Source organism: Phocoena sinus, chromosome 3, assembly GCF_008692025.1.
Source record: "Phocoena sinus isolate mPhoSin1 chromosome 3, mPhoSin1.pri, whole genome shotgun sequence".
Classification (NCBI taxonomy): Eukaryota; Metazoa; Chordata; class Mammalia; order Artiodactyla; family Phocoenidae; genus Phocoena; species Phocoena sinus.
The window spans coordinates 2204004-2217924 of NC_045765.1; the positions used below are offsets into that span (position 1 = coordinate 2204004).

At 62.0% G+C, this 13921-nt stretch overlaps 1 protein-coding gene across 6 annotated transcripts in view; it reads left to right on the plus strand.

Annotated features, from left to right (window-relative positions):
- PIP5K1C (phosphatidylinositol-4-phosphate 5-kinase type 1 gamma) overlaps nucleotides 1–13921 on the plus strand; it is a 59388-nt gene that overhangs the window by 23221 nt on the left and 22246 nt on the right. For all 6 annotated transcript variants that reach the window (XR_004349078.1, XM_032625756.1, XM_032625757.1 and 3 more), the window contains exons 2-5: nucleotides 5301–5332; nucleotides 6750–6842; nucleotides 8701–8831; nucleotides 9708–9825. Coding sequence is in view for 5 of the 6 variants with exons in the window: in XM_032625756.1 (XP_032481647.1) it covers nucleotides 5301–5332; nucleotides 6750–6842; nucleotides 8701–8831; nucleotides 9708–9825 (374 nt within the window). In the remaining variant the exon portion in view is untranslated. The remainder of the gene's footprint in view (nucleotides 1–5300; nucleotides 5333–6749; nucleotides 6843–8700; nucleotides 8832–9707; nucleotides 9826–13921) is intronic.

A 13921-nucleotide genomic window follows, 5' to 3' on the forward strand; every position in this document is an offset into this window, starting at 1 on the left:
CATACCATAAAATTCACCCTTTTAAAATAAACAATTCAGTTGTCTTTATACTGTTCGCTTTGTTGTGCCACCACCACCAAAATATAATTCCAGAACGTTCCATTCCCCCAGAAAGAAACCAGTCCCCATGAGCATTCAGTCCCCATCCCCTCCCCCCAGCCCCTGACAATGAGGAACCCACTCTCTGTCTCTGTGGATCTGCCTGTCCTGCACGTTTCCCATCAATGGAATGGAATCACCCACTATGTGTCCTTCTGCGTCTGTCTTCTCTCGCTGACCATCGTGTTCTCAGGGTCCATCCACGTTGCAGCGAATATCAGTGCTTCATGCCTTTTTAAGGATGAGTGATCTGTCGTGTGGCACATTTAATGCTTTTGTGAGCGTGAGGAATGCAATTTAGGCAGAGGAGGTAAAGTGCTCTGTCCTTTATCCCTCTCCCAAAGGAGTCCCTGGAACTGGATCCTTATATTCCTCTCGGAAGTGCTCTCGGTGTGGAGGTGTGGTACCTGCGTCAGTCAGCTACTGCTGTGTAACAGCCACCTCGGAACTGCGTGGCTGCAAACTGCACACGCTTGCCTGCGCTTCTGCCCTCTGGGTTGGGTTCAGCGGGCGGCATGAAGTCTAGGAGGCTCCCGCGCTCACAGGCCTCGGGAGGGGGCTGCCTGCCCCCCCCGGGGGCCTCCCCCAGGGCCCCAGCAGGGACCCCGAGGGTGGAACCAGAAGCTGCCCACCTTCCTCACGTCACACAGTCCCTTCTGTCGAATTCTGTAGCTCGGGATGAGTCACACGGCTGCTGGCCACAGAGCCGACCGTCCTTATGGGTTACAAGCAGATTTCCCGGTGTGGCTTGTGGGCGGCCCAGCCTGACCGGGGGCCCCGGCTTCCTGCCATGCCCATGAGATGCCCGGCTTCCCCGCGGCCTCCCTGCAGGACTCTGCTTCTGTGGCCAGACCTTTCCAGCTAATACGGGAAGTGAGTGAGTGCTGGCCCTGGCACCGCTTCCTGCTTTCTCGGGCCTTGTGCTTTCTTGTTTGCTGAGTCACGGGGAGCCAGCCCTCTCCTGGGCACCAGGTGGGCAGTGCTCAGGGCACAGCCCCTGCAGTGACCCCACAGGCCTCACGTCCCCTGCCACCCCTTTCTGGAGGGACCGCGCCCCCTCAGCACTCAGAGAGCTCTGCAGGTGCCTGTTGGCAGGTGACAAAGCAGACCTGGTCCCCTGTAGTTGGGGGAAGATGCAACACACAAGCACCAGGTGGTGCCAAGTGGTGGGAAGAGAGAAAGCCGAGAGGTGGGGAGAATGGCCTCAGAGGGGCAGTTTGGGGCGAGGTGGTCAGGGGACGGCTTTTCTGAGGGGGTGATGTCTGAGCCAGGTCTTGGATGAAGCAAGGGAGCAAACCTTGTAGGGGTCTTGGGAAGGTCATTTCAGGTGGTGGGAACAGCCCATGCAAAGGCCCTGGGGCAGGACCAGGCCTGGCAGGTTGGAGGAACAGCAAGGAGGCCTGTATGTCTGGAGCAGAGTCAGCGAGGGGGAGAGAGGGAGGGGGGAGGGCAGGGACGGGATGGGGCAGGTTGTGCAGGTCCCTGTGGGCCACAGGGAGGACTTGGGCTTTTACCTCCAGGGAGGTGGGACCCTGGAGGGCTGTGGGCAGAGGAGGGGTGGGGCCTGACTCAGGTGCTCACAGGTGCCCCCTGGTGGCTGCTGTGGGGAGGACAGGCTGGAGGGAGGGTGGGAGCTGGAGACCAGAGGGGAGGGGACTGAGCTGGTCCAGGTGGGAGAGGATGAGGGTTGAGAGGAGCCGGGGACAGTGGTGGACTCTGGGTAGACGTCAAGGTAGAAAAAACCTAGTGGTTTTGCTGAAGGACAGATGTTAAGGCCCCTCCCAGGGTCCTTGGGGAGCTTTCTCTGCCTCATTTTCCACATCAGATGTAGAGAAGCGGTCCTGTGTGTGCTGAGGAGGGGGTGGGTCCCTCGTCAGCGGGCTTCAGAGGTGTCTGCGGGGAGCCCGGCCCGAGGCACAGCTGTGCCCCCAGATTCCCCCAGGTCTCAGCTCTGCAGCGCCTCACGCTCTCCTCCTCCCCCCGTCTATTTTTAAAACTTAATTTCCTTGAAAACAGGGTGGCTCATTCAAAAGATAATTGGTTACATCTTGGGCTGGGAGGAGTTCGACATCTTGGCTGGTCCCTGCCGCCCCTGGCCCGGCTGGTGGAAGCGGGTGCAGGAACCGCATGGCCCCCAGCAACAGGGTCACCTGGTCAGGAGGGCGACTAACAGATGAGGTTCTAAAAGGGAATTGCAGAGGGTGAGTGAGAGCGTGTGGATGGCGGGACCCGGGGAGGCCATGAGGAGGCCCCTCCGAGGGGACTTTGGGGAGAGTGTCTGGGCAGAGGGCGCGGCGCCGTCCCCGGTATTCCATCCATTGTCTGTCCTCCCCTCGCTCTGTCCCTGCCCTGTGACCTGGGCCAGCGCGGAGCCTGCCTGCTGCCCCTCCTGGCCTCACGCCTGGGGGTATTCCGGGTGGGGTGGGTCTCCCCCTTCAGCAGCCAGGAGAAGCGGGGGGGCCTGGGGGTGAGATCCAGGCACAAAGCGGGGAGACCCTGAGGTCAGTCCCTCAAGTGTCCCCAGGCAGGGCGGACCCGGCTGGGACTTTGCGTCTGATGCTGGTGTTGGCCAGGCCGCTCCCACAGGCCTGAGACTGCAGAGGCCTCGGTGGTGGGCTGGGGCTGGGGGGGAATCGGGACCACCGTGTTGGACCAGCTGGACCCCGGGATGAGGGGCCGGGAGCTGCAGAGCTGCAGGGGTTGGGCTGTGGGCTCAGGTGCCCCAGGTGGGCCGAGGAGGGGCTGCCTGGGCTCAGACGAAGTCTGGAATGTTCTGCGCGGTCCACTGCCGCTTCCTGCCTTGTTCGCTCTTCCTTCCCCCACACCCCAGACACAAAACCATGCATTGTTCTGCTGTTGGACAGCCAACGAAAATATTATGTCGGCTTTCCAGCACCTTCCGCCAGCCCCCCGGGCCTCGGGAGGGGCTGAGCCCAGGTTGGTCCCTCTGGCCAGGGAGCCCGGGCTGGGAGGCCCGCGTGTTGCCGGCGGGCATGACTGTTGTGACCCACATGCGGCTGGCGTTTCCCGTTCTGGTGGTGGTATGCGCGCCTTCCAGGGCCCGTGGGCTTTGTCCTCTGGGGGTGGGGGGGTCCCTTCTGTGGGCCATGCTGCCACGAAGCGCCCAGCTGGCTGCCCACCTGGCCTCAGTTTCCTGTCTTCTGGGGGTCGCGCACAGAGATGGGCACTCAGGGGAGTCCCTACCCTGTCCAGCCTGGCTGTGCCACGGCCGTGTCGTCTTGGTTTTATGTTCTTTACTGAGAGATAGTTCATGGCTACCATAAAATTCCCTGTTAAGTGTGCAGCTCAGTGTTTCTTGCAGTGTCGTGCAGCCGTTACCACTGATTCCAGAACATTCTCATCCTCCCAGAGGAAGCCGAATGCCCGATCGCTGTCAGTCCCCAGCCTCCAGCCCTGGCCCAAGTCGGGTGGATAGAGTGGGTGTTCTGACCCCTGACCTGGGCCTGCTGCTCCCCGGCTGCCCTTGTTCCCCCCACCCCGCTCCGGGGGCGTCTCTCCTCCCCCACCCCTACCTTCCCCGGATGGCCTTGTCTGCTCTTGGGGCTCGAACCCCCTCTACCCCCAGACAGCTGCCTACAGCCCTGTCTCCAGCCTGGGCCTCCCCGAGCTCCTGACTCAGGGTCCAGCTGCCCCTTGACGTCTTCACGCAGGGGGTTCACGGGGCTCTCGCACTCAGCATGGCCACCCTGCACCCAACCACCCCCCAAACCTGCTCCTGCTGGGTCCCCCATCTTGGTCGAGGCAGCTCTCTCCTGTGAGTCGCTCCAAGATCCTGAGTCATTCCTGACTCCTCACTTTTCTTCACTCCGCCCCCAGTGCGCACAGCCTGTCTATCCTGACTTCAGAGCTAACCAGAATCCTCCCACTTCTCACTCACCCCTCCACATCAGCCACCCTGGTCCACCCCATCATCTCCCACCTGGACCAGCGCGGTCCCCTCCCCACTGGTCCCCGGCTCTGTCCTCACCCTGTCTGTCCTCCCACGGCCACCAGAGGGCACCTGAGTCAGGTCCGGTGTGTTTCCCACCCCCGGTCCTGCAGGACTCCCACCTCCCTGGGGTAAAAGCCCAAGTCCTCCCTTGCTGATCTGACCCCCCACCTGTCACCCCAAGTCATCCTGCTGGCACTCGCTGCACTGTCCAGGCCCTTCTCTGCTCCCGCTGGGCTGTGAGCCCTTGAAGGCGGGGGACGGGACTGTCCTGGTCACCACTTGCCTCCCCTCTCCAAGCTGACACCTGGTAGATACCGGTGTCTGAGTTTCCTGTTGCAGCTGTGACAAATCACCACAAACTTGATCTAAAACCAGACAGCTTGGTTCTCTGACAGTCCTGGAGGTCAGGAGTCCGACTCGGGCCTCCCGGGGCTGAATCCAGGCGTGGGCAGGGCTGGTCCTTCCGGAGGCTCCAGGGGAGCATCGGTTCCGCCTTTTCCAGCTTCCAGAGGCGCCGCATCCCTGGCTCGCGGCCCCTCCTGCATCCTCACGGCCAGCAGCGCAGCATCTCCCATCTCTCTCTGCCTCTGACCCTCCCGCCTCCCTCTTATAAGGACCCTGTGATGACACTGGGCCCCCCAGGGAATCCAGGGTCATCCCCGTCTCAGGGGCCTCAACTTAACCCCACCTTTAAAGCCCATTCTGGGATCAGAATGTGGACATCCTTGGGGCGACAGATATCTGCTGATCACACTCACTGAACAGGTAATCCTCAGCAGAAGCCTGCTTTCTGGGTGAGGACACCGAGGTCAGAGGGGTCAGTGGTTGGCCTGAGGCCTCCCCACGTGAGCCTCTTGGGCCCCCCGGACCCCAGCTGGGAGCCGTGTGAGTGGGAGCCAGGCAGCATCCTTGGCTGGCCCGGCTGCCTCGGGATCCGCGCCGTCACTCCAGCCTGGGCCCCAGCCACCTACCGCTGCTGCCCCGTCCCTGCGACGACCACCTGCCCTCGCCCAGGGCCCTCCTGGTGGTGGGCTGTGCCGTTTCTCCTCTCCCGCCCCTCGTCTGTGCGGCCACGTCGTGGTGGTCACTCCCGCAGCTTTTCCCGCCTCAGGGCCCCTCGTCCAGCCCGTCTGCATCACGTCCCCAGGCCCGTTGGCCATGTGGGGTCCTCACGGCCTTGCCAGGGGCACAGGGTGTGTGTATGGTGGCGTCCCCGTGTCCAGACTGAAGTCTCCCTTCTCCTCCTCAGGTTTGGCCCCGAAGAAGACCACCCCAGTGGAGGTGAGTGTCCCGTGGGCCCCACCCTGGCCTGCCTCTCGAAGGTGGACCGGAAGTGCCCGGCCCAGCCCGCATCCTGCTCTGTGGCCTCGGGCATCTCCCTGGGCCCCAGATGCTGGCCAAGCAAATAAGCAACTGTCGTCAGATGGTGAAAACCTGTCTGTCCCGCCAGCGTCTTGAGTTTCAGGGAGGCGTGGGGCGGGCGGGGAGGGCCCCGAGGATCCTACCCTGGGCTGTCCAGGGAGCGGGGAGGCGGAAGGGACCTGGAGAGGGTGGTGCCATCGCCCGCCAGCCGCGCCTCCAGGATGGCGCCCCAGCAGCCCCACACACCTGTCCGGGTCCCTCCAGTCCTGTCCGCTCGCGTGAGCCCCTGGCGCCCAGTCCCTGGTCAGTTTCCGGTCACTCCCGGAGGCCGCCTGCGAGGGGCGTCTGTGAGCCTTGTTGTCCAAGGAGCCGCGGACAGCGGGTTAGAGGCAGCCCAGGTGCACAGGAGCCCCCGCCCCGCCCGGGTGTCTGCCTTCCCTCCCAGCCAGGCACCTCTCCCAGGACGCGGCTGGGCACTCAGGTCCTTCTTAGGTGAGCTTTGTCCACCTGCTGGGGTCCCGGAGGGCGTCCAGGCCGCAGGCAGTGGGGAGCCAGAGATGGGTGTGGAGCAGGGCTGGCAACTAACGTTCCCTGAGCGGAGCCTGGCCCCTGGTGGTCAGCAGAACAGGCTGGTCTGAGCCCTTCAGGTGGCGGCAGGTGCTTCTTAAATGTCTGTGACTCGTGGAGCCCCGGCCCTGAGCTGGCACCTGTGTCCCTCCAGGCCCCACTGCCCCATCCACCATCCTCCCCCTGTGATGTCACACACGGGGGCCAGCGGCTCTCACACGACTTTGCTGGGATGCCACATGTGTCCCCTGGAGCTGGCAGGAGCCAGCCTGCTCCCAGGCCAACGGGACTTCTTCCCTCAGGGAGGAGATGCTGTTTGCAGTCATTCCAGCCCAGAGGGTCTCACCTGGCCATGTCTGGGGGCGTCTGTGGTTGTCACAACTGGGGGGCTCCTGGCAGCGAGTGGGGGGGCCAGGGATGCTGCTCCACACCCCACAGCGCCCAGGACGCCCCCTTCACAGAGTGACCAGCCCCAAGTCAGCAGTGCCAGGTTGGGGGAGACCCTGAAGTTGGGGCTCTTCTCCCTCCGCCTGCAGAGGGCCGGGGCTGCCGACCTTCCTGCTTTCTAGAGGAGCCGGCGGTCCTGGTCTGGGGGTAGCCCCCCGGGCGTGGAGCCCGAGTGCCCCGCATCCCGCCCCCAGCGGCCCCCGCCCTGGGCTCCGGCCGGGTGGCGACGAAGCCCCTTCTTGGCAGGATTTCCAGAGCACTCTGGCCCCTGCAGCAGTGCCTCGTTGCCAGTTCTAAACACTTCCTGCTTCCTCTTCTCCAGGCCCCATTGATGACTGGACAGCCGGGCCCTGGCCACGGGAAGAAGCTGGGTCATCGGGGTGTGGACGCATCCGGCGAAACCACCTACAAGAAGGTTCCTGCTCTGCCCTCGGTCGGCGGGGGTGGGACGAGGGGTCCTCGTGGGTGCACCGGGCCCTGCAGGTCAGGTGTGGGCCGCGGCCGTAGGTGGCTGGAGACTAGGTGGCTGGAGACAGTTGCTCTCGGTTGCTGGTTGCCAGCAGGTGCTCTGAGGCTGCACCACCTGCTGGGCTCCTTGAGTCACCTGTGGCCTTGGGTGTGACCTTGGGCAAGAGGAAATCACAGCTCCCTCCCTTCCCTCTGAAAGTGGGGCTGAGGAGAGGAGGGGTCGGGCCAGGGATGTGAGAGGCAACCCTGGGCCCCGCCGCCTCTGGTCCCCGCCCTCCCCCCGGCCTTGCTGCGCCTCCTAAAATACCAGCTTTGCTGGGAGCCAGTGCATGCAGCCTATGAGTCACCCTTCTGAAGTGTTCAGTTAGGTGGTTTCTAGAGTATTCAGAGCTGTACAGCAATTGCCACGGTCAACTTTAAAACATTTCTGTTAACCTCCAAGAGAAGCCCCGTACCCCTTCGCCTCCTCCACCCCATCCCCAGCCCCTGACAATGAGGAACCCACTCTCTGTCCCTGTGGATCGGCCTGTTCTGGACATTTCCCGTCAGTGGAATCACACCCTGTGTGTCCTCCTGTGTCCGGCTTCTCTCACTGAGCGTCGTGTTCTCAGGGTCCGTCCACGCTGTAGCGAGTGTCGGGGCTTCCCCCCTCTTCATGGTCGAGTGATGAAGGGGGAAGCATTCATCGCGTGCGTGGAGGGGGAAGTATTTTGTGTATCCACCATCCTTCGATGGACACTTGGGTTGTTTCCACTTTTCGGCTGTTGTGAGTAGTGCTGCTGTGAGGGTTTGTGTACTTTCGTGTGGACTGTGCTTCTCTCTCTGGGCTGCACACCTAGGAGTGGAACTGCTGAGTCCCATGAGAGCCGTATGTAACCCAGTGGGGGAGCTGCCAGACTGTGTCCACAGCGGCTGCCCTTTTTTCCATTCTCAGCAGCCGAGCACAAGGATTCCACTCTCTGGGCCTCCATGGTGCTTGTTGTCTGTCTTTCTGGTTCTGTCCCTCCCAGCACGTGGGAAGCGCGTCTCACTGTGTCCTGATTTGCATCTTCCTGGTGGCTGGTGGTGTTCAGCACCTTCTCCTGTGCTTGTTGACTGTCTGCATATCTTCTCTGGAGAGCTGTGTTCAGTCAGTAGCATCTTGAGGGAGTGGCTCGCGGGGGGTTTCAGGAGGAGAGGCGGGTGCCGGGGAAGGGCTTGCTCCTGCAGTGGGGGTGCTGGGGACCAGAGTCAGTGGCTTGGGGGCCGAGGTGTCTTTCCTCAGTGGTGGGCACGTTGCTAAGGGCTCACAGTGACAGTAACATGAGCGGCGGTGCTGACAGATGGACAGGCAGCTGGTGCTTCTCCAGTGTGGGCGGGCATGAGGGTGGCCCCGGGAGGGCTGACGCTGTCACCTCCATCCTCGACTGGGGTGGGGACCGAGGAATAGAGAGGCAGAGCCCCTCGAAGGTGGACAGATGGAACCCTGGTCTCGGAAGTGCAGCCTGGGCACTGCTGTGTATTGTGCCCTCCCCACAAAGGAAACCCTGGCAAAATCCCCCAAAGACCCTTGCTGCGTTGGGGCAGTTTTGAGATTTGGGAACCTTCTAGAAGCTGGATAGAAAACAGGCCTTGGGGCCGCGCCAGGTGGTGTTGGCATCTCAGCCAGGCCACTTCCTTGCTGTGTGGTTGTGCAGGCTGAACGGCAGGCCAGATGCCGCCCCCCTGTCCCAAGGGGGCCTCCCACCTTGCTTCTCACCCTGGCGGCCGAGGGCTGGGCCAGGGACCGGCCCCGGGGGTCTTGATGTGGCTGGGTTTCTCCGCAGACCACGTCCTCCACCCTGAAGGGGGCCATCCAGCTGGGCATTGGCTACACCGTGGGCAACCTGAGCTCCAAGCCGGAGCGCGACGTGCTCATGCAGGACTTCTACGTGGTGGAGAGCATTTTCTTCCCCAGGTACCTGGCCTGGCCTTCAGGGGCAGCTCCCGTGCCTTCAGCAGCTCGCCCTGCTCGCAGACAGCGGTGCTAGGAAATAGTCTTCCCGTTCTCTCAGCTCCTTTCTCTGCCAAAAATAGCACTGGCCCCTCCTGGGGTCTCCTGGCTTTGAGGTCCAGCCCTGTGTCAGGATGTTAGTTTGCTGCTGAATCACAGGGACGCAACGTAATGGTGACTTTTAAAAATAGGGAAAGACAGAAGTTTGTTGTTTCTCGTGTGTGTGTGTGTGTGTATGTGTGCGCGCGCGCCTGTGTGTGCGTGCGCTTGCGTGCGACACACTCACACACTGATAGTCTAGGGCTGGTCAGGTGGCTCTGTGATGTTGGGGGGCCCGGATTCCTTCTGGTGTCTCCAGCATCTTCAATATGCTGCTTTACTTACCAGTGGCCCCCGGGGGCTGCCTAGGCTCCTGCCATCACACCTGCATTCCAATAGCAGGAAGGAGGAGAAGGAGAGCACATGCCCCTGCCCTTTAAGGGCATGACCAGGAAAGGACCCACATCATTTCTCCTCCACTCACAGGGGATTGGCTGAGCACAGCTCCCTGACCACACCAGGCTGTGGGAGAGGCTGGCAGTGGTCTTATTCTGGGCAGCCATGTGTACACCCAATGCTGTGGGCTCTGTTGCTGATGAAGGGAGGGTGGTTGTTGAGGGACAGCCCGAGGCTGGCTATGGCCCTTTGTCCCATCAGGAGCCCCGTGTTGCTTTTTGGATTGGCTCTTTGGGGACCTTGGGGCTGAGCCTGGGCCTGGGCAGGCAGGCGGGCCGTCAGTGGGTGAGGGGAGAGCACACGAGCCACCGTCCCTCACAGACCTCCCCCCTGCTTCCTCTGCAGTGAAGGCAGCAACCTCACCCCTGCCCATCACTTCCAGGACTTCAGGTTCAAGACCTACGCGCCTGTCGCCTTCCGCTACTTCCGGGAACTCTTTGGGATCCGGCCGGATGACTACTTGGTGAGTGTGTCCTCGGCTGCTGCTGCGTGCCCAGTCCCCCGGCTCCAGCCCAGGCTCGCCGGCTCAGATCACCGCCTGTTTGTTGCCTCTTGGTCTCTGTGGGGCAGGAACGTGGGTGCAGCGTCGCCGGGCTCCCTGCTCAGTTTGTAGTCGGGGCGGGCCGGACTCGGTTCTCGCTGGCTGTTGGCCGGGCCGTCTGTTCCTTCCAGACATTACAGTCTTCTGTGCGCTCATCCTGGAGGGACTGTCCCGTCACCGGCCAGCCTGGACTCTGTCCTCCCAGCTCCGCTGTGGTTTTAGTCTCTCAAGTTAGAAAAAACAAAACCTAGGCCAGACCCTCTGACCTCGCATCCCTGTCAGGACTCCTGAAGGTCATGTCCAGATGGGGCTTCACGGCAGCAGCGTCTGGGTCATCGGCCAGAGTCTCCACTTCAGAAGGTCCGGCTGGTCTGTTCCAGGCCCGCCTGGTCACACGTTGTGACTTTGCATGTGGAGGCCTCGGCGTCTGCGAAGACGCCCACGTCTGACCTCCTGGCACCTGCCGTCTCCGGGGAGGCCCGATCCGTGGGTTTGGGGGGCCTTGACTGTGTTCCAATTGCTCCCGTTCGGGTCTTAATCTGTGGGAAAGCTGTGCCCTCAGCCGGGGCCACGTCCTTCTGGAGGCCCAGCGTTTGCTCCGGCCGGGGACATGTGTGACCTGGGGCTCCCCAGCTCTGCCCGGTCAGTGCCCAGAAGTCACCAAGTCCCACACGACCTCCCCTATCCCAGCCCTGGGAAGAGCTTCCCTCGTCTGTGAGCCCCGCGGCGCGCGGAGGAGCATTTCGTGTGCAGCCTGGCAGTTCTACAGCAGAAAGGACGCCGGTTACCCAGACTCTGTGTTGTCATGTCACCGGGAGGGGAGACCTACGGCCTTGTTCACAGTTGGGGAGAAATGGCCTCGGTGTCCATTAGCAGGGAGTGGACAGTGGAACTGCCACGTCCACAGAGGTGGGCCACGGAGATGGCTGGGGCCTGATCTCGAACTTGATAAGTAAAGTGTAGGGACCTCAGACGTCTGAGGTCACCCGGCCCCACCTTGGCGACCTTCAACTTCATTCTCCCTGCTCCTCCCAGACGGGGAGTGTTCTCGTTTCTCCCTAACCTCCACTCCCACCAACACCGCCAGGGACAGGCAGGCAGCAGCCCTGCAGCCCCCAACATAGGCCACGGAGGGAGCGTGAGCCTGGAATGGCAGCAGGAGGGCGGAGATGGCCTGGGTGTTCTGGGCCACGGGGCCCTGGCGGGCTGGAAACTCGCTGGAAGGTTCAGACCTGAGGCGTGTCCATCCTGAGGGATGGCCTGAGGGGGTGGGGGTGCTGCAGACAGGGCCTCGGGGAGCCTGCTGGGGTCGGCCGTCGGGGAGCAAGCCGGGAAACACGGCAAGGAAATGGGTGCCGTGCGGAGGGCAAGCGGAGCCCCTCAGCCCGTGGGCCGGGTCGCTCCGAGCTGCAGGAGTGAAGCCCACGCGGCGGGGCAGGGATGGACCGGGTGCCCGGACTGTCCCCGCCTCCCTCGCCGGCCCTGCCTCCCCCGGGGTTCCCCTCTCCTCCACGGTCACGGCCTCGGCCCCTGGCTGCCGCCCCCCGCCCCAGCTACAGGCACCAGGCCCGAGTTTTTTTGTGCATAGTCATTCTCACCCCTTGTGAGACCCCTGTGCTCTCCTGGGGTTAAATGTCATTTAATCTCAGCTCAGGACAGCAGGGCATGGGGGTGGGGTGGGGCGGCGGGCTGTTTCCTGAATCGGGGGTCGTCTGCCCATGACCCCGTCCTGACGGTGGGTTACCTGGCTCAGGAGCCCCTGCTTGTCACCCGCCTGCCCCTCGGCAGTGGTGCCCAGTGAGGCCCAAGACCCACGGCCCCGACGAAGCTGCTCACCAGGGCAGCTGCTGTCAGCCATCTGGTTCCAGAACTTTCTCCTCCCGTAGATATATCCTGTACAGAACTGGACACTTCCCTTCTGCTGGGTTTTCCGCTCGACGTCCCTGCTCTCCTGCAGGGTGCTTCACTGTAGTCTGTGCCCAAAGGTGCCCGGCGGTGGCTGCGGGCCCATGCCTGGCGGAGCGCAAGGAGGGCGGGGCACCTGGGCGGGGCCTCTGTGCTGTGGATGTTTGTGGCTAGTGGCTACAGGCGGAGCGGGGATGGACAATGGCTGTAGCCGCAGCTGCACGCCCCTCGCCCCCGTCCGAGCCTTCCCTGAGCTGCTCTTGCTCTCACGGCCAGCCCTGCTGTCGGATGCATCGGAATCTGGCCACTCCTCGTCCTCCACTGATGGCCCTGGCCAGCCCCCGCCCCACCCACCTGGGTACCCCGTCGGGCTCGCACCCCAAAGTCCAGGGGGGCCTCTTAAGGCACAGATCGCACCATGTCACTCCCTAGCTGTCCCCGCACTTGGAATAAAGGTTGGCCTCCTTGGTTCCCTTCCCAACCGAACTCCGCTGCACCATCCCCTTGGCCACCTGGCCTCTTCCCTATGCTGTCCTCCACCATCTGCATACGCTCAGGGCCTTTGCACGGGCTCAGTCACATTCTTTTGCTCGATGTTGGCTCCTCAGGGGACACACCTTTCCTGGCCACCTGGCCACCGTAACTGCCTCCAGCACGTCTGCCTTTCAACCGCGGGATGTTTCTCTGTGCCCTTTGTCACCATCTGACACACTGTGTATTACTTTATTTATCTGTCTGGCTTCAACTAGAATGTCAGCTCCAGGGCTTCCCTGGTGGCACAGTGGTTAAGAACCCGCCTGCCAATGCAGGGGACACGGGTTAGAGCCCTGGGCCAGGAAGATCCCACATGCTGCAGAGCAACTAAGCCCGTGTGCCACAACTACTGAGCCTGTGCTCTAGAGCCTGTGAGCCACAAGTACTGAAGCCCACGCGCCACAACTACTGAGCCCGCGAGCCTAGAGCCCCTGCTCCACAACAAGAGAAGCCACCGCGATGAGAAGCCCGCGCACCACAGTGAAGAGTAGCCCCCGCTCACCACAACTAGAGAAAGCCCGCACACAGCAATGAAGACCCAACACAGCCAAAACTAAAAATAAATTAAAAAAAAAAAAAAAAAAAAGAATGTCAGCTCCAGGAGCCAAGGATTCAGACTGTTTTGTTTACTGCTGTGTCCCCGGTGCTAAGACTGGGCTTCAGAATCCCTGGTGGGAGGACTGACTGTCCCCCCACCACTCCAAGAGAGATGCGGAAGTGTTAGTGCCTCACTAGGGGTGGCCCCCGCCTGGGCCCCTGAGTGACAGCGAAGAACACAGCCCCAGCTGACCCACAGCAGACGCACTGTGAGTGCTGTCTGGGGGCTGCTTGTTAGTTGGCATATCCTGACTGTGCTGACTGCCATATGAGCTGGCTTCTGCCTCCATCACACTGAGTGGGGGCAATAAAACTGCCGGCTCCTACCTCTCAAGGCTGAGGTCAGGCACCAGCAGACCAGGGGGTGCATGGAAATATGCTTGGGTGTCAGGTAGTACTGAGAAAGTGGCAGTTGGCTTTTGGTCAAGGGACTGAAGAAGGCTCCTCCTCCTTTGGACCTGAGTCTGCCTTTGCTGGTGCTCCTGAGAGTCAGTAATACGTGAGAAACAGGAGCACTGGGAACAGCATGTATCAGTCAGCACAGAGCAGATCATGCTGGGTAAGAAACAGACCCCTGCATCCATGTGGCCTAAAATGACAGTGGTGTGTTTCTTGCTCACACTCTGTGTCCGCCCTGGGTCGACTAGGGGCTGTGCTCATCACTGGCACACCAGGCTGATGAAGCAGCTCCCACCCCAAACGTCTGGCCTCCGAGGCAGAGGGAGAGTTCTGGAAGGCACACAGCAGCATTTAAATCTTCCAACCTGGGGATGACCCACCACTTGTGCTCACAGTTCACTGGCCAGTGCTTGTCAGACAGCGTCACCCCACCCCAGAGAAGCCAGGCAGTGCAGTCCTGCTCCGTGCTTGGAAGGGGTGATGGCGGGTGGGATCCAGGGTTGGCTGTCAGTGGTCTCTGAGGAGCCCTGGAAGTGGGCTCCAGCTTGTGAGCACCCCCACACCTAGTGCTTGTGGACACAGG